This window comes from Ciconia boyciana, chromosome 20 (genome assembly GCF_034638445.1).
Source record: "Ciconia boyciana chromosome 20, ASM3463844v1, whole genome shotgun sequence".
Taxonomy (NCBI): Eukaryota; Metazoa; Chordata; class Aves; order Ciconiiformes; family Ciconiidae; genus Ciconia; species Ciconia boyciana.
Window position 1 is genome coordinate 3,318,243 of NC_132953.1, and position 21,833 is coordinate 3,340,075.

Below are 21,833 nucleotides of genomic sequence, written 5' to 3' on the forward strand. Positions count from 1 at the left end.
AATGGGGGGACCCCTGCAACCTTTGGGAGGGAGAGGGCTGGGCAGCAAAATTCACCCCCTCGTCCCCCCTGCGTACAGTGGGTGCCGGGGCTGGGGGTGCGCACCCCACCCGGGTCAGAGCTGGCCCGAGGGGTGCTGCGGGGACCCGGGAGCACATGTAGGGCCCCCCCGCAGCCACCCTGCTGCAAAGCTCACCCAAAACCACACCGGCGGGGATATTTTTTTGCCAGTTTGCCACGCAGCCTTTGTGTCTCTCAGAAAAACAAAAGCCCCGAAGAAACGCAATTAAAATATTATAATTATTGGTGGCGGAGTATTTGCTTTTATCGGCTCCTATTTAAAAAGATGCAAATAGAGGTGATTTTAGCATTCCAGTCAGCCTGGCTCCCTCCTACAAGGATGGAAATATTTGGTTTCGGCAACTTTGTTGTGTTGATTTTCTAGTTTCCCTCTTATTTTTCCTTTTTTTTTCCACGAATGGGCTCAGACTCCTTCCCTGGCAGCCGAGCCCCCTTCTTTTGCTGCATCTTCTCCCCGAGCAGAGCCCGGTACCGATGGGGGGGGGGGTCCCCACCAGCGCCCCGGCTGGGGCTGAACCCCCCCGAGGGGAGGGGGGGCACCGAGGTGAACCCCCCCCCCCGCCTTGCCCCAAACCCCCCGGCTGGAGGGAAAGCAGGACCCTGCTGGGGGGTGCAGGGCTCAAGCGGGGAACCGAGTGCTGGGCTGGGGGAGACCCCCTGGATCGGGGGGGGGAGAGAAGGGGGGTACGGGATGGGATGGGATGGGATGGGGGGGTGTTGGCAGTGGAAGCAAGGCTGGGGCAATTGTAAGCCGAGAGCACCCTCCTCTGGCCAAAGCCTGGCCCCGCTGGCCCGGGGGAGCGGGGCGAGGGGGGGCACCCCCGGCCGCAGGGTGCTCTGCAGCCCCGGCCCCCCCCGAGCCCCGCCGGAGCCCAGCAGCCCACACCCCCGCGGGACCGGACACGGCGGGGCAGGGGGCTGCGTACAGCGCGCGGTGCTGGGCTTGCGTGCACCCCGCATCCTCCCGCTTCTCTGCCTTTAATCAGTGTTAGAGGTGACGAAGCAGGTGACTGCGAGGCCACCCCAAGAGCCCACGTCCCCGCGTGTCACCCCAGCTCCCCAGCAGTCCCATATTTGCTGCCAGCTGGCACGGAGGCACTGTGCCAGGCTGACGATGACCCCCACGCTAGGAAGGACATCTCCCCCCCTGCCAGCGATGCCGGGGAGCAGAGAGCTGGCTTTAGGCCGGGAGCCATCCCTGGGGACAGCACAGGTGGCACAGGAGGGGGGACAGGGGGACAGGACAGACACCCACCCCTCAGCCACTGGCCTGCGGTCCAGCCAAAAGCAGCAGGGCCGCTGCTTACAGCACCGTGCTGGGGGTCTGGTTGCACTGCGCGGTGGCCAGGCGTGATTAAACCCGATTATTTGGGCTGTGAGAGGGTGGGGAGCGACGGCACGCCGCTGTGCACCCGCTGTGCGCGTTGCTGTTATTGCCATGGCTTTCAAAACTGAAATTATGGTGCTTTGTGGAAGGGCTGTCGTGGTATGGGCTGCGTAGGTTCGAAGCAGGGCAACGTACGTGCTCTCTCTCTGACTGGTAGGGCTTGCTGTAGAGCCTAAACGTCTCCTGCTGCAAAGCAGTGCAATTGCCCTAGTATTTTTCTTTCCCTTGCACCTCCTAACCCAGGTGGGATGAGTCACCCCCACCCCTGCACTAGTCACCCCCACCCTGCCCGCCTCCCTTCCCCACCCAGCACTAGGAGAAGGGCCCGGAGAGATCCCAAACTGGGTATTCACAGCCCCTCACCGGCACCACCCATGTAAACAAAGCCAACTGCTGCAAGATTCTGATGTTTGGAGCTCAAGAAGAAGAGAGAAACCAGCATCAGCAAAAAGAAAGCTCTTTGTCCTTTATTACACTCACAAAGCAGCTTCATCCCATGGCCAGCCACCCCCTCACAATGCAGTACATAGCCACTGAGGCTAATTAACTCTCTAATTAAAGATTAGAGCTCTGTTGTCGTTGTTTTTTCCCCACAGGGAGTCTTCAGTGCAATCTTGGTTAAGTATTATACAAAGTCGTAGTGGTGGCTCTGGCCACTGGGTTTGAGTTTGGAAAGGGCATTGCTAGATACAAAGGATGGGCAGAGCTGGGCAGGACAAACCGCTTCCGATTCCTTGCCCTTTGCGCTTATTTTGGGAAAGCAGGGGGCAAAAGGAAGGCGAAAGGCAGGGAAAAGAATTGTGTGGATGGCAGGGGTCGATGGGGATGCACCCTGGCTGCATCATTCCCACCCTCTAGCCCTGGGTGCTGAGGCAGGGCAGCTGGGTGAGGAGGAGATACCACAGGGGGATGTGGTTAGGGATAACGTGTGAAATCAGCCCTTTTTTTCTGGGTTTTTTCCTCCTCCTCTCTCCAAGACTCAAAAAATGTAGGAAAAAAATAGCGTTTCATGAAGTTTCAGACAGTCAGGAGGACCCCTGTGGATAAAACCCTGCAGAAAAGCAAGGGGGGGGCAAAAAGAGAAGGGCGGCCTGGCTCCTGGGGGTCCTGGCAGCACCCCCCATGCCCCCCAGTGCTCTCCCCAGCCCCTTCCTCCTTGCTCTCGCTCCCCGCGTCGCCTCCGGGCAGTGCTGAGTAAGGCTCTTGTCCCGCCTTATTAAGTTTACCTTGACCATAAAACCTGCAAGGTTATAAAAATGCAAAAAAGGCCATTTGCTCTTCACCTCCTCCGTCCTTCATTTTGCACTTTCGACCAGATTCCAGAACAGCTGATTCATTTCCCTGTTTCTAACCCATTTTGCTGCTGGGCTCTCGTGCCAGAGGGGCTCCCCCCAGGAGGGGGATCTCTGCAGGAACAGCCAGCCCTGACCCCCAAGGCGGGGGAGCCTACCCAAACCCCACTTTTCTCCTAAAACTAGCACCTGTAGTGGCACAGAACAGGGTTGAGGACGTTTTCCCAGCAGAAGCAGCCCAGCTCGAGCCCCTAAGAGCCATCCTAAGCCTCAAAGCAACAGGCTGATATAAATGAACGGTATCAAGTCTTTCTTCTTTTTATTTCACTGCTGTTTGCCCTTGTTGTGGAGAAATCTATATTTTAACCCTAATTGTCTCCCGGTGGTAATGATTAAGGCATGGCTGGGTGATTTGCATTACAAATGCCATAGGGCTTTTAGTCCAGCCCTGATGAATCGCAGGCTCGGTGTCCAAAGCCCATTAACATGCGCTTGTTTTTGCCGTGGTTTGTGAACGCCTCGCTGGAGAAGAAAGCGTCTTGCTCCTCCAGTGGTCACCGGTTCACGTTCCCCATCAGAGCAGCATCGAAGAGGGGCAAGGCAGAGACTCAGAGTTTTATCTTTCCCCTGGGGCAAGGGCGTGAGCCTGGGGCTACTTTCCCATCCCCTCCTCTCACTGATGCAGCACAAAAGCCTGGTGTTGGAAAAGGTGGTGGCTCAGACCACCCTCACTTGGCTTTGGTCATAGTTTCAAGTATTTTCTCAGGCTGGAATTAGCTGTAGTAATTCAGGAGCTAAATCTCTACTTGGAAACAAATACAGCTAACCCAGGGCGAGGTGATGCGCTTTTAAGTCATCCCTCTGAGTCAGCCCTCACACATCTGAGGGGATGCTCTGCCAGACACACACGCACGGAGCCGTGTCTGTCTTACACATTTCCTTCCCCTGACAGCTGTGAGCACATCGCTCCAGCGCTGCTCAGCATCCCTCTGCTATCTGCAGTTACTACATGAAGGGGCAAGCAGATCTGCTGCAGGCAACAGCCCCGGGGGTTTAATGCAAGCTCTCCTAACACATTAGTTATGGGGTTTGCTGTGCAAATCTTCCCACCACCTCTAAAACGAGCAGGAAGGTTGTTTTCTATACCAGGCTTGAGCTAGGACTGTTCATCTTCAGGCTTCCCTCAGCTCACCTCCCACTGAAACCGGACATTTGCAGGCACAGGGCTGGGTTTATTCGCCCTGCACGGGGAGGTTGGGATGCATTCCCCATCGGCTTGCTCGCCGACCCCCAAAACCATCATTCATCCCTTTTGCATAGGGAGCACAGACACCCAAGAGGGACGTGGGAGCAGAGCCCTGCAGCAATGCCAGCCGCCTAAAAGCCCTCCCAGCACCACCAGCAGCTCTCCCTCCAGCTCCGCAGCAGTGCCTGCATGCAGGTCCCAGCCCACATACACAGCGTTGTGGTTAATACAACCTCCACAGGAGGGAAAAACCCAAAATAGATTCTTTGTTTGGGGAATTTAAAAGTTATATTTGGAATTAAACAGAATAGAGCTAGATAATTACGTAGCCAAAATACCTATATATAAAATATTTTATATGAAATCTGCATATTAAAAGAATTCCCAGGAGAAATCGCACAAAGCAGCAAAAATTTGAGAGTGGAAACAAGTTGGTAAATAATGAATATGTATTAGAAAAAAATGAAATATATTCAACTTAGAAAGCAGAGTAGTTGCTAGGCTGGTAAATATCAGTCTATAAAGAGCAAATTGCAGTGGAGCCTTAGTTTATTTAGTCTTATGTGAGGTTTTGTGAAGGCTCAGTCCAACCCACTCAGCAGCTCCATAAATGGAGTTTTCCATTATTGTTTTGCAGATTAAAAAACACAGGCTGCTAGTTGAGGAAGGACATTAACCTTCTTTTTTATTACTTTTTATGAAATGACATAACCAGTTTCATTATGTTTTCAAACCTCAATGAAATGAGCAGTTTTACTGGGATTTACACATTCCCCTGCAGCATGTGAAAGTTAACAGTGTTGTTTCAGGTTATGAGACCCCAGCATCAAAAAAGAGAGTCAAAGCAAGCATAGCTCATACCTTTATTCAGACTTGTCAAAAACCACAAAAACAACCGCACGAAAAGGTCGGAAAACCAGCATGCACACGCAAGAAAACATGTCTTGTGAGTTGGAATAAATTAAAGAAGGTGATGCAAATCCTGCTAGAAATCACCATTTGGAAAAGCAAAGAAAAAATGATGTCTCTTGACATTAAGAGCTGAAAACACATCCCCACCTCAAATTTATTTTGGATCCACTGCCTTCCCAACAGGCAGGGCTGTTTAAAGCCCGTACCCGAGTCACGCTGCATCCCCAGCCACGTTGCCCGCTGCAGCTGCGGGGGCTGCCCCAAAACCCCCCTCCCACAGCCAGCCTCAACGGAGAGGAGAGGAGGCAAATCCAGCTTTCACCAGAAACACCTAGTCCCACCCCATTCCCAGGAAGAAATACCTCCAGCGTACAACTCAAGCAAGCCTTCAGGTTTGCTAAGAACAAGAAGGAAAAACAGATACATAGGTATATTTTACATTACATGAGTTTTGGGCTATTTTATCGTGCCAAGCAGGAGACAGCAGCCTCTCCAGCGCAGGACACGCGCATCCCTCCTGCCTCCCCAGCAGCCCCACCTGATCCGAGCTCTGCCCAGCAAAGAAACACTTCCCAAAAGCTTTTTCCTTGCCCCATACGAGCCAAAGCACCGCAGATCTGAGCCAAAGCACCACAGATCCGAGCCAAAGCATTACAGCAGCAAGAAGCAGGACCCCCAGCACACAGCCATACTTGAAGGCATCACTCCAAGCGTGCCTAATAAAGGCAAGGAGGAATTCTCTCCCCCCACACCCCATTCCCCATCGAAGCTGATTAGTGTGAACCACTAACGAGGCTCTGCCAGCAGCTGGATTGCAACTCTGCCTTTTGCTGCAATGGGAAGGTCGCTGATTCAGGCCCCCCCAAATCCTAGTTGGGGAGAGGGGAGTAAAAAAGCAGAGCGTCGCCCCAAAAGCTGGAGGAGAGCAGTGGGGTGCAGGATGTGGGGAGATTTGCCCCCTTCCGCCGGCTCACCGCGCCTCCCGCACTGCAAAGTTTGCCCAAGCCCTAATCCCATTCTATTTTACCCCAAAATAGAGAGCCTTTGGGGCCACAGAGAATAAAGGGACGTGGTCTGGGGCATCGCCGCAGCACTGGGCTCCCCAGTTCAGGTGTTTCGCAAGGGGCCAGAGAAGCAGCGTTTATGGCCACGGGAGGTGAGCGCACACGAGTGCCACCAGCCGTGAGCGATCCCAGTGCAGCCGCTGCTCTCGGGTCCAGGCGTTTGGACGGGGCTGCCAGCCCCACGGGGAGCGCGGTCGGAGCCTGGGCACATCCCGCCAGGTCACCCCGGCTGCAGGGACGGCACCGCATCTGCCGGGGGGATTTGGGGCTGCGAGCTGGTGCCGAAAGCTGACTCCAGGGCTTCAAAAGGGTCCGGCGCTTGGTTTAATCAAAGCAAAGAGGTCTGAGCATCCAGAGCCCTGAAACAGGGAGGGGAAGGGGTGGGAAGAGGGCTTAATGGGGCTGGCACACACTTAGTGATCGCATTTGAAAGAAAATATTACAGTTAGCATGGAAATGAACTTCAGTCCTATCTGAGCCGGTTCCTGCCGCTGCCGGTAGCACCATGCAGAAGAAGTGACAGCTCTGCGTACGAGCAGCCACGCGTAAACGGGCACATCTGGAAATAAAGCATCACTGGAGAAATCAGGAGGCCGAGCCAAGCCGGTCTCGCACCGCAGCGTCAGGAAACAGCCCGTCCTCGCTACCTCTGCGAAACGGGCGCTGCCGCACGGGCTTCGTGTGTTGCTGTTGGTGAGCGTAAGGGCAGATCTGATATCCATAAATCAACATATTACTCATTTTCGAGCATCGCAGTCTGACAGCTGTTACATGAGCACATTGTTAGGAACTGTCAGGCAGTGATACATAGTGCCTTTTACAACATATGTTGACTTTTATCTAATGTTGTTCCATAATTAGCCCCAGGGAGCAGGAATCTGGGCAGCCGGCTGGCTGTGTGATCTCAGCTAACCCTTCCTGCCGGGGGGAGAAGGGCAGAGCCGGGAGGGCTGCGAGCGGGGACGGTTCGACAGATGCAGGAGGAGGCAGGAGGAGCGTGGATGCGAGCGGTACCCGCAGCCCAGGGATGGAGCGGGTCCCCTTCCCTTCCCAGGTCCCTGAGCATTTTGGAGCCAGTGTCAGAGGTAAAATAAAGACCCAGGGGACTTGGGAGCTTCCCTCCTGGATGGAGCCCTGAATTTCAACCTCAAAATGGGGTCATGGCCCCGGCAGGCTGGGCTGAGGAGGGGACCCAGGGGTCCTTCTCCCATGTGTGGAGGGAGGGGGAAGGCGCGGGCAGGGGACGATTTACGGATGGGGATAGCAGATAAATGAAGAAGCAGATGGTGGAGTTAATGAGTGGAAAGGGTAGACGGATGGACAAAGAGACAACGGAGAAAATGCGATAATGGATGGTTGCGCTTCTACCCGCATGAGGACGAACGTGCTGACGCCTCCTCAAAGCCTGGCTCCTGTTTAGGAGCCGGCGATGTTACCCACGAGGAGCAGCTCTCACCACAAGCTATGGGGAAAGCGGGGAGTGGGACCACCTCCAGCCAAGCAGGAGCGGGCTCTGGTTCCTCTGCAGCAGCACAGCCGTGCCGGGCACCTCCCCTCGGCCCAAACGCGGTGCGATGAGCTGCCTGAGGCTGGCGAACCAGGGCAGACCCCAGCTCCCCAAACCGGCTGCAGATCACTCTCCTGCGTCCAGGGGCTGGGCTGCTCTCACGCACATGAAGACCCAGCAGCCCACGGTCACCGTCCCGCTCACCCCACTGCGGTCCAGGACACCCTTCACGAGCATCCTTGCTGCCACCAAAAATTATTACCCCCTCTCTTTGAAATATTTCCAGGCTCCTGCTCCACCAGAACAAGCGTCAGAGTACTCAGAAGACGTTGGTCTCTATAGAGCAGTGCTCAGCTTTGTGGTTTCATCCTGCAAGTGGAGAAACTCAAAGGGGACGCACTGTCCGACTGCAGCAGCCTCCCAGCCGCCTGGGCTGTTTTTCCTTCCTCACTGCAGCTGCCCGAGCTTGAAAAAACGGGAGAGGAAAATAAATCAATAAGACATGAAGATAAATATGCTTTTCAGCACTTGCATGTTGCAGCCCATTCCTCTGGACGTGCTGTGGTGGCTGCATAATTCATAAACTCACCAGTAATATGCAAATGGTGCAGGTCCCACCAGGCTGGCCCAGACGGGCCCGGCTCCCTCCTCGCTGGCAGCCGCCATGTCGGGTGCAGGCGGTGGCAAACGCGGCTGTGCCGAAACGGCGAGCGGCACCGAGCCCCTCCTCGCGCACGCTGCTGGTGTGCAAGAGATGTCGCTCGGGCAATGGGCTGGTGTGCGGGTTCGGCTCCAGTGGCTGCGATCCATTGCTTCTTGCTGAGCTGCAACCCGCATCATTTTAGGGGTGTAGGGGCAGAGAAAATACTCCCTCCCCCTGTTTGCATTCAGCCTGCCCCTGCTCCAACCCCCGGTGTCACCCCGCAAGTCCCGCGGGTTTGGGTCTGGCTCACAAACAGCTCCACACCCTGACATGCTGGGGGGGGGCACGTCCAGCACGATGCTCATTCCCACGCAGGCTGCCCTGGCTGCAGAAATCCTCCTTTTGGGGTCTGAAGCAGTCACGGATCACAGGACCCTGCCAGAGAGTGACCCGGGAGCAGCCCAAGGGTCTGGAAGAGGCTGGAGACTGAGGCACGGCTCAGCCCACAAGCGCCCGTGAAAATTGCTCGCTGGGGAGTAAAAGCCTGCCAGCCCCACGGCCGAGCACAGACCTCTCCTGCTCAGCGACCACCCATTTCCAAATCTTCACGGCAGTGCTTTATGTCCACCCCACAAAAGCCATTTCCCTTGATATCTCTGAGAATAAACCCCAGCCAGAATTTGAGAAGCTCTTAAAAAAAAAAGAAATTATAAAAACCTATGGACGTGTCTGATGCTACGCAGTCCATCAGCCAACTCACCCGTAGCACAGCGCTGGGCACCAAGCAGAGGGGGACAGAGATGAGCTGCACAGCCCCCCAGGCCCTCTCACTGCAGGGTTACTGGGCTTCCCTAAGAAAAATCAATTTAAAGTTAGAGTGCAGCCTGCTTCGGCAGAGAGCCACGCTCTGCAAACAGCAAGCCTGGCCTACGCAGAGAGGAGAGTTTGGGGGGGTAAAAAGGGGTCTGGGTCCCCTGCACAGGGTAGCACCGAGACGTGGTCCAGCTCTGCTCGCCCGGGAGCAAATGTCATTCTTCGTTACGGCTGGGAGCGATGGGTGTTCATATAAAACAACACCAACTTCTCAGATGGAAAAGTGCTTTATTAGTCATCTTAGCATCATTGCATCATCACGGACTTGTTTCAGGCAGCGTGTGGAAGCCAAGGAGCTGGCCCAGGGCTCTGCAGCAGCCCCGCTGGGGATGCTGCGGGTGGGTACCCATCTCACTCAGCCCCAGGGCTGATCCCAGCTGGGATTTTCCCCCCTCCAAGGGGCTGCCGACAGCCTTCCCTCGCCCCTGCCTTCCTCCGTTTGCCGCTGCGCCCGTTCCTCCTTCATCCTGACAGCAGTGCTTACCAGGAGTGGCTGCTTTTCCCAGATAAATAGCTTAATTAGCTTTCTATTGACTCAGGCAAACACACTCCTCAGGCAGCGGCTGGGAGAGGAGTGGGGAGAGGAGAGGCAATAAAGCCCCCGAGAGCGGATCCTGCACCCCAGCAGCACGACGGGCTGGGCAGCGGGAAGGGCTGAAAGCTGCCAGACTGGGGGGGTTAAAAAGGTCTTTGCCCCATCTTGCTCCATGGAATCGCAGGTTGGCCGAGAAGGGCAGATCCAGCCCCAGGAGGGGTTTCTGGTCCCTGCGTGAGCATCCATGCGAGCATCCTTCAAGCAAATTCCATCCTGTATTCCCTAGGAGAAACACACAGAGGGTGAGACCGTGGCAGGAGGGCAAATCCGGGGGGGGGGAGGATAAAAAAATAATACTAAAAAAAAAAAATAAAATCAAGCATCTGCTGGACAGTGAGGCTGGAAATCAAAGCGCGAACACCAAATATGTCTGCAAGACGCAGGGAAAATTTTTAATTTTGGAAATTGGCAAAAGATTTGAGATAGCTGGAGAACAATCAACGCTTCCCTTCATGCCTGGAGGAACCGACAAACTTTGCATAAACAATTTTCCTTCCTTCTGATCTGGAAAGGCTGCCACTGAGCAGCGGGAGAGGCCAGCGCCGGTCCCCAGCGCCCTGCCCGGCAGCTGACTTGGAGAAAGCCAGACCCAGAAGGACCCCTCGAGAAATGACATTAATGGCCCAAGAGCAGTGGGAAGGGGGTAATGCAACGAGAGAGGGTTCAGCAGCATCTGCCCTCAGCTCGGCTTCTGATTTCTGGTCCGCGGACCCTGGGCTGCTTCCTAATCAGCAGCCTCGACCCGGCCACCGTGAACCCCATGGGCAAACATATTTCCCTGCCAGGTTAAATGCCATCCACACGAAACAGGGAGGGGGGGGATTAAAAATAATAACCTCCCACAGGCAAGCCCCCGCAGACTGCGCCGCCCCGAGATGTGCACAGGCCCCAGACAGCACCAGCATATTAATGCAATGGAGGATGCCGTCCGCCTCGGCCAGGCACCAGCTCCGGCGCGGGAGAGAGATACCAGGAGCTCAATTTGTGTTTGCCTGAGCCAAGGAGAAAATCTAATTAAACATGGCGTCGGGGCTTGGAGGAGCTGGGGATGGGGCTGGAATATAAAGCGTGGCTGCTTCCCGCAGATCAGAGGGCAATATTAATAAACCCGCGGAAGGGGACTGGAGGATCAGCTGGTAATATTGATAAATGTAAAGCAAAGACAAAGCAGCAAGGGAATATTGGATGGTAATGCTGATAAAAACGCAACGGGGACTGCCTCGACAGCAGGCTGCAGACAGCCCTGCCGTCCTGCTGGGGCGAGCGCCGCAGCAGCCCGCCTGCTTCCCGGGCAGGGGATGGCATGGGGCGTCCCGAAGAGCCCCGCAGCTTGGCATGGGGTGAATTTCAGCCTGGCAGGCTGCTACCCCCATTGCTGTGCTCCCAAACCCGCAGCCCCAGAGCAGCGGCTGCTGCCCTGCACATCCCGGAGCCAGGTCACAGCGGAGAGGAGCCATCAAGGCACAGGGCAGGTACCTGGCATCTGGGCAAGGAGCCGGGGATGCACAGGGGACCGGGAGCAGGGACGGCAACGGCCAGGGGCTGCGTAGGAGAGCGAAGCGGGGCAGGCTGGGGGCACACAGCACCGGAGATGCTCGCTGCTTGCTCCATCAGCTGCAGGGATGCAGGGCTGGAGCTGAAGGTGGAGCAGAGGCAGGAGCAGTACAGAGGAGACGGCACAGCCTCCGCAGCTCTACGCCTGCCCCACTTACCTGCAGTCTTTCACCTGATCTCAACCGTGAAAGATGAAAGTTTGTTTTCTCCCAGCCTCGGTGAAGGAGAGGCTCCTGTGTCCTGGTGGGGCCCAGGTGAGATGGAAGAGGGAAAGGGGCCGTGGCTCTCGCAGCAGGAATGGCGATCCTAGCTGACGTCTTGCACAACCTCTCTTGGAGCAAGGGAGCTGGCAGCGAAGGCACAGCTAGCACCTGATGCAGAAATCCAGCCCAAAGCTGCTTCTCCAGACTGCGAGGGACCTCCCTCACCCACTCCCCAGCCTTGCCCCATACTGTCCTGGGCACCGCGCACCTCCCATTTCCCAGCGAGGAGAAGCAAGGCATGGGGAGACAGCCCCGGCCCCTGGTGCAGACCACCAAGTCCCAGCTGCGCTGCGAGCTCCGACAAGGAAAGCTGGGGGGGAGCAGGGCAGGGCCCCTCGGAACCTGCCTGGGGGCTTGGCTCAGAGCCACCCCCTCCCAAAAGCACCACGGCTCCCCAGCACCCAGCCCCTGCCTGTCTGCACAGCGCCCAGGAAGGGACATTGGCTACAAGTGACCTTGAGCATCCCTGAAGCACCTCTCGCAGGGACCAAGCTCCCACGGCATGCACCCATCACTCCCTCCCCTCCCCTGCTGCGCTGCTCCAAGCTACCCCTCCCCAGCCCCCCACCAGCAGCACATCCGAGCCAGGGGATCAGAAAGAGCCACCGAGTGCATTTTAAATAAAAGATTGCATCTTTCAGAGCTATTGGAGTGATGATTTAAACATGAAGTCAAAGCCAGTAATGGTGTTGTCAGAGCCGTAGCGGTAACTCCAATCAATAATTCACTGATAGGCAGGAACCGTGCCTCCAGCCAGACCTCCCTGTGGTGGGCATGGGGCTTCCCCCTGGGGTGGGAGGTACATCCCCTCGCCTCGCTGCAACCTCCTTTCTCCCTGCCAGCATCACCCACCCTGGCAGCAGAGCTTTGGCCCCCACCAGGGCTGGGAAAGAGCCAGGGGCCAGACCCGGAGCCCCACAGGAGAAGGATGCTGCCTGGCTCCGGGGAATGGGAGGTGAAACGAATTTCTTCCCTGGGGACATTCAGAAGGCTGGAAATGCCTTGGCTTGTTGGTGGTTGCAGCCCAAGTCTTCCTCTCAGCTCCTGCACCCTTGGAGAGAGCCCAAACCACCCCCAAGAAGTCCTAGCTCTCCCTGCGGGGCTTAAAAGCCCTGCTGAGGGACACCGGTGTGACACCCGCCCCAGCCCCATCGGCACAGCTGAGCCGCCCACCTACGCTGGGGGTGCCGGGGGTGCCGAGGGTGCCGGGGGTTCACGGCTGCCCCACACGCCAGCACTCTTCTCCTCCACCCCAGCGAGCATCCCTCATCCCCTGCCCATCCAGCCCGTGACCCACACACCCCTTGATGAGCTCCTGCAGCATCATTTAGCTACACGAATGCCTCGGTCACAGCCCAACAAGCTCCTATTTGCCCTCTCATTTCCCTCCAATGCAGCATGAATCAGTTCCCCCTGTACCAGAGCATCCAGCCGGGGCGGGGGGGGCTGGCCCCCCACCTCGCCCTCCCTCCTTCCCGCAGGGCTCCATCGAGCATGGAGCACAGCTGGAGTGGAGCACCCTAAGAACTCCCCAGCAGCCCGGCCGGGCAGGCTGGCGAGGGGCAGCAGCCGGGCTCTGCCCACCCTTGCTGGGGTGCAGGGTGTTGTGGCACCCTGTCCTGGTTTCAGCTGAGATAGAGTTAATTTTCTTTATAGTGGCTGGTGTGGGGCTATGTTTGGGATTTGTGCTGAAAACAGTGTTGATAATACAGAGATGTTTTAGTTGTTGCTGCACTCGTCAAGGACTTTTCAGCTTCCCCTGCTCTGCCAGGTGCAGAAGAAGCTGGGAGGGGGCACAGCCAGGACAGTTGATCCAAACTGACCAAAGGGCTATTCCAGACCATACGACGTCATGCTCAGCATATAGAGCTGGGGAAGAAGAAGGAAGGGGGAGACGTTCGGAGTGATGGCGTTTGTCTTCCCAAGTCACCGTTATGCGTGACGGAGCCCTGCTTTCCTGGAGATGGCTGAACACCCGCCTGCCCATGGGAAGCAGTGAATGAACTCCTTGCTTTGCTTTGCTTGTGTGCGCGGCTTTTGCTTTACCTATTAAACCGTCTTTATCTCAACCCGTGAGTTTTCTTACTTTTGCTCTTCCGATTCTCTCCCCCATCCCACCGGGGGGGAGGGAGCGAGCGGCTGCGTGGGGCTGAGCTGCCGGCTGGGGCTAAACCACGACACACCCACGGCAGAAGGGTCCATGGCCCCTGCACCGGGGGAGCAGAGATGTGCAGGGTCCGCGTGGGAATACCTGGGGCAAGCCGGGAAAGGCAAGGAGCTGCCCTCCACACTTAGTTTTGGGGAGCTGTGCATGGAGAAAGGTGGCCGGCAAGGGATGTGGAAGTGGCCTTCCTCTGCATCCCTGCTCATCGAGGGGGTTTAAATGGGAAGGCCCGGAGCTGGTACCCAAAGATGCTGCACCACCCCGAGCTGCATCCCCAACGCACCGAGGGGTGCGAGGGCAGCACACCTTCCCCCCGAGCAGCCAGCCCTGCAAAGCCATCATTGCAGAGAGGCTGGGGGGGACCCAGCGGGGATCCCGGCACCAGGGGGACAGCAGGCGTGGCTCAAGGGAAAGGGGGCGGACAGACAGACGGACAGAAGCAGCCCCTGCCTCCCAGCCCCACAGGGGGATCCCCAGATGCTGAGATGCTGGAGGTGGTCGAGGAGGCCTCTTCTCCCTGCCTCCGAGCCGGGAGCTGCCGAGCCGGCACCGCCACCTCGTGGCACAGCCACCGGCAAGGCTGGGGACAGTGCGGCACCGCACACCGTACACCGTACAGCATACACCGTACAGCATACACCGTACAGCATACACCGCACATCGTACACCATACACCGTACGCCATACACCGTACACTGCACACTGTACACCATACACCACACACCGTACACCATAAACCATACACCGCACACCGTACACCATACACTGTACACCACACACTGTACACGGTACACCATACACTGTACACCATACACCATACACCGCACACCATACACCGTACACCACACACCATACACCATAAACCATACACTGTACACCATACACCGTACACCACACACCATACACCGTACTCCACACACCGTACACCATAAACCATACACCGCACACTACACCATACACCATACACTGTACACCATACACCGCACACTGCACACCGCACACTGTACACCATAAACCATACACCGCACACCACACACCGCACAGTCCTGGACGAGGCACACGCTCCAACAGTGTACACAGACTTTATTAGCAAGGGAGCTGCCTCCAGATGAATCAGCACCAAAAAGGTGGCAAAACACTTCAAAGGCGGCCGGTAAAGGGGAGTGGAGAGCGGGTCAGCCTGGATAAAAGAGGGGGGTGAGAAAGGGAAGCTACGGCAGAGGATGGGGTGGGATCCCTGGCCTCAAAGGAGACAGCGAGGGACCCGGCTTGCTGCCCAGCCTCACCCCGTCAGATGGGGTTGAGGCTCTCTTACCTCCTAGTCCTCACTTGACAGCAGGACGTGGGCATCGGTGTCCAGCTCAGTGTCCATCTCGGTGTCCAGCATGGTGTCTGGCTTGGCTTGGAGCACAAGCTGGGACATGCTGCAGCAAGCCAAGGTTAAGGGGGTGCACAGGAACCCCTTGCCCAGGGCAGGTGGCGAAAGGGCTGGCTTTCCACCAGGATCAACCAGCCCTTTCTCCTTGCAGGGGATGGGGGTTTAAAGCCCGTGGGCTTTAATTCCCAGGAGCAGCATGAACGGGAGCCTGGGCTTCAACCTGCCCGAGGGCCAGCAAGCCAGAGCACATGGGGTGTCTGGGCGAGGGGAGCCCTGGGGAACGTGGCAGCCCCCCAAAGGCTGTGCCGGCGGGACTCACCGTTTTTCCATTTGCTCCAGCCCTTCCTGTGCTGCCTCGTCCTCTGACATGCTCAGCCCACAGCAGACCCGGCTTTGGCTGCAAGAACCACGCCGGTCCCCTCAGGCTCTGCAGCCGCCACCGCCGAGCTCCCCAGCCCGGCACAGTGGCACGTCCCACCCCATCCCCAGCCGGTCCCGGTGGGCACCATGGGCCCTTACCTCCGCCTCAGGAGCTGGATCGTGCTCCTGTCCTCCAGGAAGGAGTGGCTGAGTGACCGTCCCAGTGGGCGCGCAATGAGAGCCACATCATCCTGCCAAAAGCAGAGGGGGGTGAGGTGTTCAGAGCCTTGGCACGAGGAACCACGGGGTGGACAGACCCTGTTCATGTTCGTGGCTGAAGCTGGGTGCCTCCGAGGGTGCAAGTGGGAAGGTTTCTCATCCCAGGGTGTGTTTAATCCCAAAGGAGCCCCCCAGGACCCCCTCCATCCCCAGCACCTCCCGGCTGCACCTTGCCGAGCTCCCAGACGCTGCCGTGGGGCACAGCCACGCTCAGCCCACGGATCCCAACCTGTGGGTCCGGCCCGCTTGCCGCCAGGCACGCCGGAGGAGCCGATGCAGACTCTGCCCGCTGCGCTGCCACGCCAGCCAGCGTCCACCTGAAGAACCTGGAGGTCCCGTCTTCGACCTGCAAAGGCAGCAAAGCCGCCATCAACCGCAGGCACCCCGGCAGGAGGACCATGCATTGCATCGCGACCCCCAGCCCTGCCTTGGCATGAAATCCTGGGAAAACCTCCCTGGATTTAAATCCCGGGCTCCCCCAGCATCAGCATTCGCGTGCCTCAGCCTCACCTCATGCAGCCACCGCTCCATCAGCGAGACCGTTCCCACCTCCACGGCAGGGAGACCCTGGAAGAGAGGCAGCCACTGAGCCCCCGGCCCCAGCCAGTGTCCTGGGGGCGAAACCTGCCGCAAAGCCCCTGGCACCACCAGCCAAGCCCCTTCCCTGCCCCATCGCTTACCAGGGTGGGGGGGAAGGGAGAGCCAATGCCTTTCTGTGCCATGATGTAGGCCAGCCACGTGGAAATGATCATCCTGGGTGCCCGGTGGCACCCCCAATGCCCCAAGCCTGGCACATTATTGGGTCAGAGACGGAACCGGCACCGTGGCACCCGTGTCCCAGCACAGGGCTCCCAGAGCAACGGGGACAAGGGAGCTGCAGGGAGCAAATCCAAAGGGAGCAAATCCCAATTCAGGGCACCCACAGGAGCCAAGACCACGGCACTGGGCTACAGGGTAGGAGGACGTGGAGTGCAGCTCACGCAGGCTTTTTCGTAAACCCTCCTGCGAGCACGGCTGAATGGAACAGCAGAGAGCAAGAAGTATTGCTGAAGGCAGGAGAGACCCTGCAAGAAGCCCCATGTGGCTGCACAGCTCAAGGAGACCTGACGGGAGGACATATCTTGGGGCACCCCAATGTAAGGGTGCTCCCCCTTGCACCCCATGGCACGCTCAGGGCAAAGAAAAGCTCAGCGTCTTCCCACATCCCAAGGGAGGAGCATCCTCTCCGCAAACATCCCTGGGGCAGCCCACCTCCTCCCCACAGCCCCCAGCCCAAATCAATGACATCGACAAGTTGTCTTTTTTTTTTTTTTAGCAAATGTTTATTTATATCAAAATACAAAACAGTTCTGAAGCAGGGTAATGTTATACGAGGAGCAAGTTAATTCCAAAACCCATCATTCTCCTACAGCATGGCTAGTTGTACGTAACGTTGCAACACTGCCAGAATTTCTTATAGTGGGTACATTAAAATAAAAAAAACCAAAAAGTCAATCTATGAACATGCAATGTTACCGGCAATAAATTGTTAAGTACTCAAGCAGGCCTTAAAATCCCAACAGGCAGAGACCGAGGGACCAGCTACTCCCAGTAAGGCAGGGCTTCAAACTCTCCTTTCTTCCAATTTTTGTTGGCTTATTAGCATTTAACTCATTAACTGACAACAGTCCAAGAGCCAAAGGGACCCAACTTTCTTGGCAGAGTGGGATTATTGCTTAGAGCTACCAAAGCAGACCCAGCTCCCGGCTGTCCCCAGGGAGGACGGGGAAGGGCAGGGACAGGGCTCGCAGGGCGAGAGCCAGGAGAGGTCTGCCTTGGCCAAGCACTGCTGAGGTCGGGCTGAGCTGGAAGATGTAAAACCCCCCGGTTGAGGGGGCTCAGCGGGTCGTTATCCCCTTAGAGACAAGCTCGGAGTTTGCCTGGCCGCTGCCTGCAGTGGGGGGCCGGGAGGGCAGCCGGGAGGAGCGGGCAGCACTCCCGGCGAGGTCTCGGTTACCTGCTGAGGGCAGGCTAGCACCCAGTCGGAAGGAGAGTTTGGGGTGAGGGACCCCCACTTGTGCCCCTCATCGCACGCCTGGGGAGCGATGCTGAAATTTGGCTTCCCCTCCCCGCGGTCCCGGACCAGCTCCGGGCAGGAGCCCGGCCGTTCCCGGGGATGCCGATGCTCGATGCCGAGCACGCCGCCGCCAGTCCCTCCTGCTGGCATTTTACCGGCCTTCAGAGCACGGAGGCCAAGAGCAACAATACAGATACAGAGAGATTATATAGAGCGCGGAATAAGTTTCGTATAAGGCTTTGGTACAGCACCATCATGTCAGATTTATTTGTAAATCGTTTACAGAAAAAAAAAGCTTACTGAAAAAATAGTGGTTTGTTTCTCTTTTTTTTAATTTTTTTTTTTATTGTCTTCTTTTGAGGAACATACCTGAAGTTCAAAAATTAACCCTCTAGTTGCCGTCTGGGCTCCCGTCAAATGCTATTTTTGCTGTGTGCAATTTAGAAACGAAGTGACTCGAACCCAATTCCCACTAACCTGTTACACAGCCCGCCCGGCTCGCAGCAGCCGCCCACGCTGCCCAGCCAGGCAGCGGCCAACGGTTTGCAGTGCACAAGTCAGTAAAATCAACACCACAGAGATTCGGCAGCTGATCGCTACTTGCTTTTTAGTAAAAATTAAAAAAAAAACCAAAAAACAACAAAAAGAGAGAAAAAAAGAGTCACGATGACAAACATTATGGAACCAGCGGTACTACAGTTTCCTTTATTGTTATTGTTATTTTAAAAAGTCAGTTCCACTGGTTACCATTGAAACAGCACCAAAGAGCACCCTAACGTGTGTTATACATCGTAATACTCGACATTCAAGAAATGGAAATGAGGTTGAATGGTCTAGTCTTTATATCCATAGGCAAGAAATTCTTCTTAAAAAGAGGAAAAAGTTGTCCCACGCAACCAGAGACCTGTTGGGTCCGGAAGAAAATCCTGCCTTAGGGGAAAACACTATGGAGTTAGGAGGGAATTAAATCAAGAGCTACCTATGGAGGTCTACGAGGGTTCAGAGACTCTACAAACCTATCAAAGGGAATTAAAAAGTCTGGGCTCCCCAGGAGAGCCAGGGATGCTACCCCAGGGGACCCAGGGATGCTCCCTTGGGGACCGACGGATGCTACCCCAGGGGACCCAGGGATGCTACCCCAGGGGACCCAGGGATGCTACCCCAGGAGCTGGCACCCAGGTGCGACCTCCGAATGCCCAAAGGATGGCTCGAGAAACCTACAGCAACGTAGGTGTTTCCAGGAGGATTTCTATAGGGCCTTCCCATGAGGGAAACGCAAAGGGACCAGAGCCCGCACAGCCGTACGGAAGGTCCTGCATCCCCCCGGGGCCGCGGGAGCATCCCTTGCCTGCTCTTTGCTGGCCCCGCGGAGAGGAGAAAAAAAAAAAAAAAAGAGAGAAGTTTGGCCTTAAAGTGCATGTGGGAGGGCAGGGAGTGGGTGCCAGCATCTCCCACAGAGCCAAAACCTCCCCGAGCGGAGATGGGTGCTTTCCCGTGCGGCTCTTCCCACCGCTCCCAACAGCCGAGCGTGAAGAGCCTGGGAGGGGGCAGGAAGCAAATACCCCCCCAAAAGCAAGCTCCCGCCAGATGCATGTGGCTGCAGCGATGGAGGAAGCGGGTTGTGTGTACAAAAAAACCAAATAAATTAAATAAAACCAAGGGAAGCAGGACGATGCTGTCAGCAGGACCGCCCCTTCATCCCACGGCGCCCGGGGAGGAGCGGCACTTTATGTGTCTGTTTGGCATCCAGAGGGTTAACGGTACTGTGGAAAGTGTGCTTTGTAAACATTTTTTTTTTTTCCTGTTTTTTTCTGTAAGTGATTCCAGGGGAGATGGGGAAAGGAGAAAGCTGCCCGCCCCCCAGCCCACCCCCAGCAATACCCCAAAGCCCCGCCGGCTGGGGCAGAGGGCAACGCAGCCCCCCAGCCCAGACACCAACCGGCGAGAAATCTCATCCCTTCTCTTTCTCCTCACATCCTTTTTCTTTTTTTTTAACATATAAAATACTCACTTACGTATTTACCGCTAATAAATGCAAGTTAGTCCCATCAAACATGCTTTGCTTCGATATCAAGAATTGGTGCTGAACAAATCTTGGCTGATATTAGAAACATCCCCCCCCAACCCACCCCGACAAAGAAGACAGAAATATCATGGAAAATACAGGTGACACCTACGGAGGACACGGTGCCGCTGCGAGGGGCCAGCTCCTGGGCATTACATTCATGCCTCAGTCGGTCGGGGATGTGTCGTGACAACGGTGAGGGACCTCTGTCCGGCCCCACAGGCATGGGAGCAGCCGGGGTCTGCACCGCCGTCCCCTGCCTCGCTGCAGGGACATCCGAGCCCAAAAACCAGCATCCGGGTCCCCCGTGGGACCCGGCCCGAGGGGAGCAGCAGCCTCCCCTGGTACACCACTGCCCCAAGGCAATCCCCAAATCCTGCCCCGAGGAAGGCAGAGGGGATGGCTTTCCACTCCCAGGCATCACTCAGCCCCGAAATCGGCTCTTCTCCCCCTCTCCGCCTGCGTGTACGCGGGGAAAGGGGGCAGGGGGGCACGGCGGGTCTGTATTGCTGTGCAGGAAAAGCCCCGAGCATCCCCGGCACCTTCCCCACCGCGCCTGCTGCCCACCAAGCCGGGGCTCGATGCTGTTTCACTCACCGGGGCAGGGAGAGCCCCAGATCCCACCCCGGCGCCCAGCCAGGGACCGGCAGCCTCCACGACACCAGTAAAACCCTGATGGTCGGAGATCTTTCATTTGTTGTAGAGGTATTGATGGGCCTACAGAGAGGGTGCCCTGCTCTGGCCGGGTGCGGGGACCCGGGGGACCCCACCGTGGCCACCCAGGCGGCTCTGCGAGGCTCCATAAACCATACGAGGGTTTCAAACAACCTCAGGATTTACGAAGGCGGCGAGGACGGGTGGCCAACAGCACCCGGCGAGGTAGCAGCGTGGGGAGTTTGTCCCCGCAGTGTCCCCCCCGTCCTGTGCCACCACCACCGGGTTGCAACCAGCCTCGTCCTTCCCACTGAAAATAGCGCCCTTGGAGCTGAAATTCCTTTTATTTCTCTGAAAACACCCAAGCAAGACAGAGCCCTCGGTGGAAACACCACCGCCTCGCCACAGCACCAGGCAAGCTTGCAGCAAACGGGGTGCCCGGGCTCCCCTCGTCCTCGGGCTTTTTCCCTTTTCCATTTTTTTCCCTATTGAAACAGCAACATGACAGCAAACAGCGGCAACGCCGAGCCGGCGGCGGGATGGCAGCCGGAGCCAGCGGACCCCCTCGGAGCCTCACGAGACCCCAGCCTTGCCCAGCCCTCCTCTTTCCCTTGCCACCGTATTGCTCAAACAGCACTAGGCATGGATACAAAAATAAAACAGCTATGTGACTTAGATATATATAATTTTTTTATATATATATTTGTATATATATTTTTGTCTATTTATAGGTGGATGGAGAAGCAGAGAAGCCGAAGCGCAATATAATGTAAAAATACTCGCTCTGCTCCTGCTGCTCAGACTCTCCCCACCTCTGACAGCCTCTCTCATGCTGCACAGAAGTTTCTGACACCTATTACTAAGGAATTATTTTAAATATTTATTCTCCCCCCCTTCTAAAATAGAAAGTAAATATATATTTGTTTAATTTTATATACAATGCAGTTTCAATACACCAATATCATTTCTTTAGATAGAGATACTGGGGCTCATTTCTCAAGTCTTCTGTTTGTCTTTTTTTTTTTTTAATGTAAGTGCTGGGGGGAGTGGATGGAAATCAGAGGAGCTTGCAGACCACAGGACTGCCTTGTCCCGGGAAGACGGGCACCCCCCTTTGCAGCCCTCTTAGTCCCCTGTAACCTCAGGAGAACAAGAATAAAAGCCCCTCTGGGACAGAAATTGTCATTTCGATGGTAAAGCAAAAATCTGGGCAAATTCTCCTCCCCCAGGGGATGCCAGCCCCTCCATACCGTGTGTCCCGCCCCACTGCAACCAGTATAAAAATCCTTAGCTACCACTACAGTGCATGCTTTCGACATCCGAGCCCCCTCAGCCTGGACCAGCCCATCTGCCCCCCGCTTCTCTTGCCCACCCCCTCCCTAGGTACGGTCCTTCGTCCACCCATGCACGTATCAAAAGACAGCCAGAGCCCTGGGGATTGGGGATGCTCGTCGGCACATG

At 56.4% G+C, this 21,833-nt stretch overlaps 1 protein-coding gene across 1 annotated transcript; it reads right to left on the reverse strand.

The window, feature by feature from the left end:
* Positions 1-14,898: 14,898 nt before the first annotated feature.
* SPATA19 (spermatogenesis associated 19) lies at positions 14,899-16,349 on the reverse strand. The gene is made up of 6 exons (XM_072884844.1): positions 16,278-16,349; positions 16,108-16,164; positions 15,767-15,943; positions 15,478-15,569; positions 15,278-15,355; positions 14,899-15,004 (listed from the first exon to the last, which is right to left on the reverse strand). The coding sequence occupies exons 1-6, from the start codon at positions 16,347-16,349 to the stop codon at positions 14,899-14,901; spliced, it is 582 nt and encodes a 193-aa protein (XP_072740945.1).
* Positions 16,350-21,833: the final 5,484 nt, after the last annotated feature.

Bases quoted from the DNA above. Each gene is read 5' to 3' on its own strand.
- SPATA19 (XM_072884844.1), bottom strand. From the start codon at position 16,349: ATGATCATTTCCACGTGGCTGGCCTACATCATGGCACAGAAAGGCATT. The intron at 15,570-15,766 runs GTGCAGCCGGGA...TGCTTTTGGCAG, and splicing joins GCGTCTGGGAGCTCGGCAAG to GATGATGTGGCTCTCATTGC. The intron at 15,356-15,477 runs GTAAGGGCCCAT...TGGTTCTTGCAG, and splicing joins ATCCAGCTCCTGAGGCGGAG to CCAAAGCCGGGTCTGCTGTG.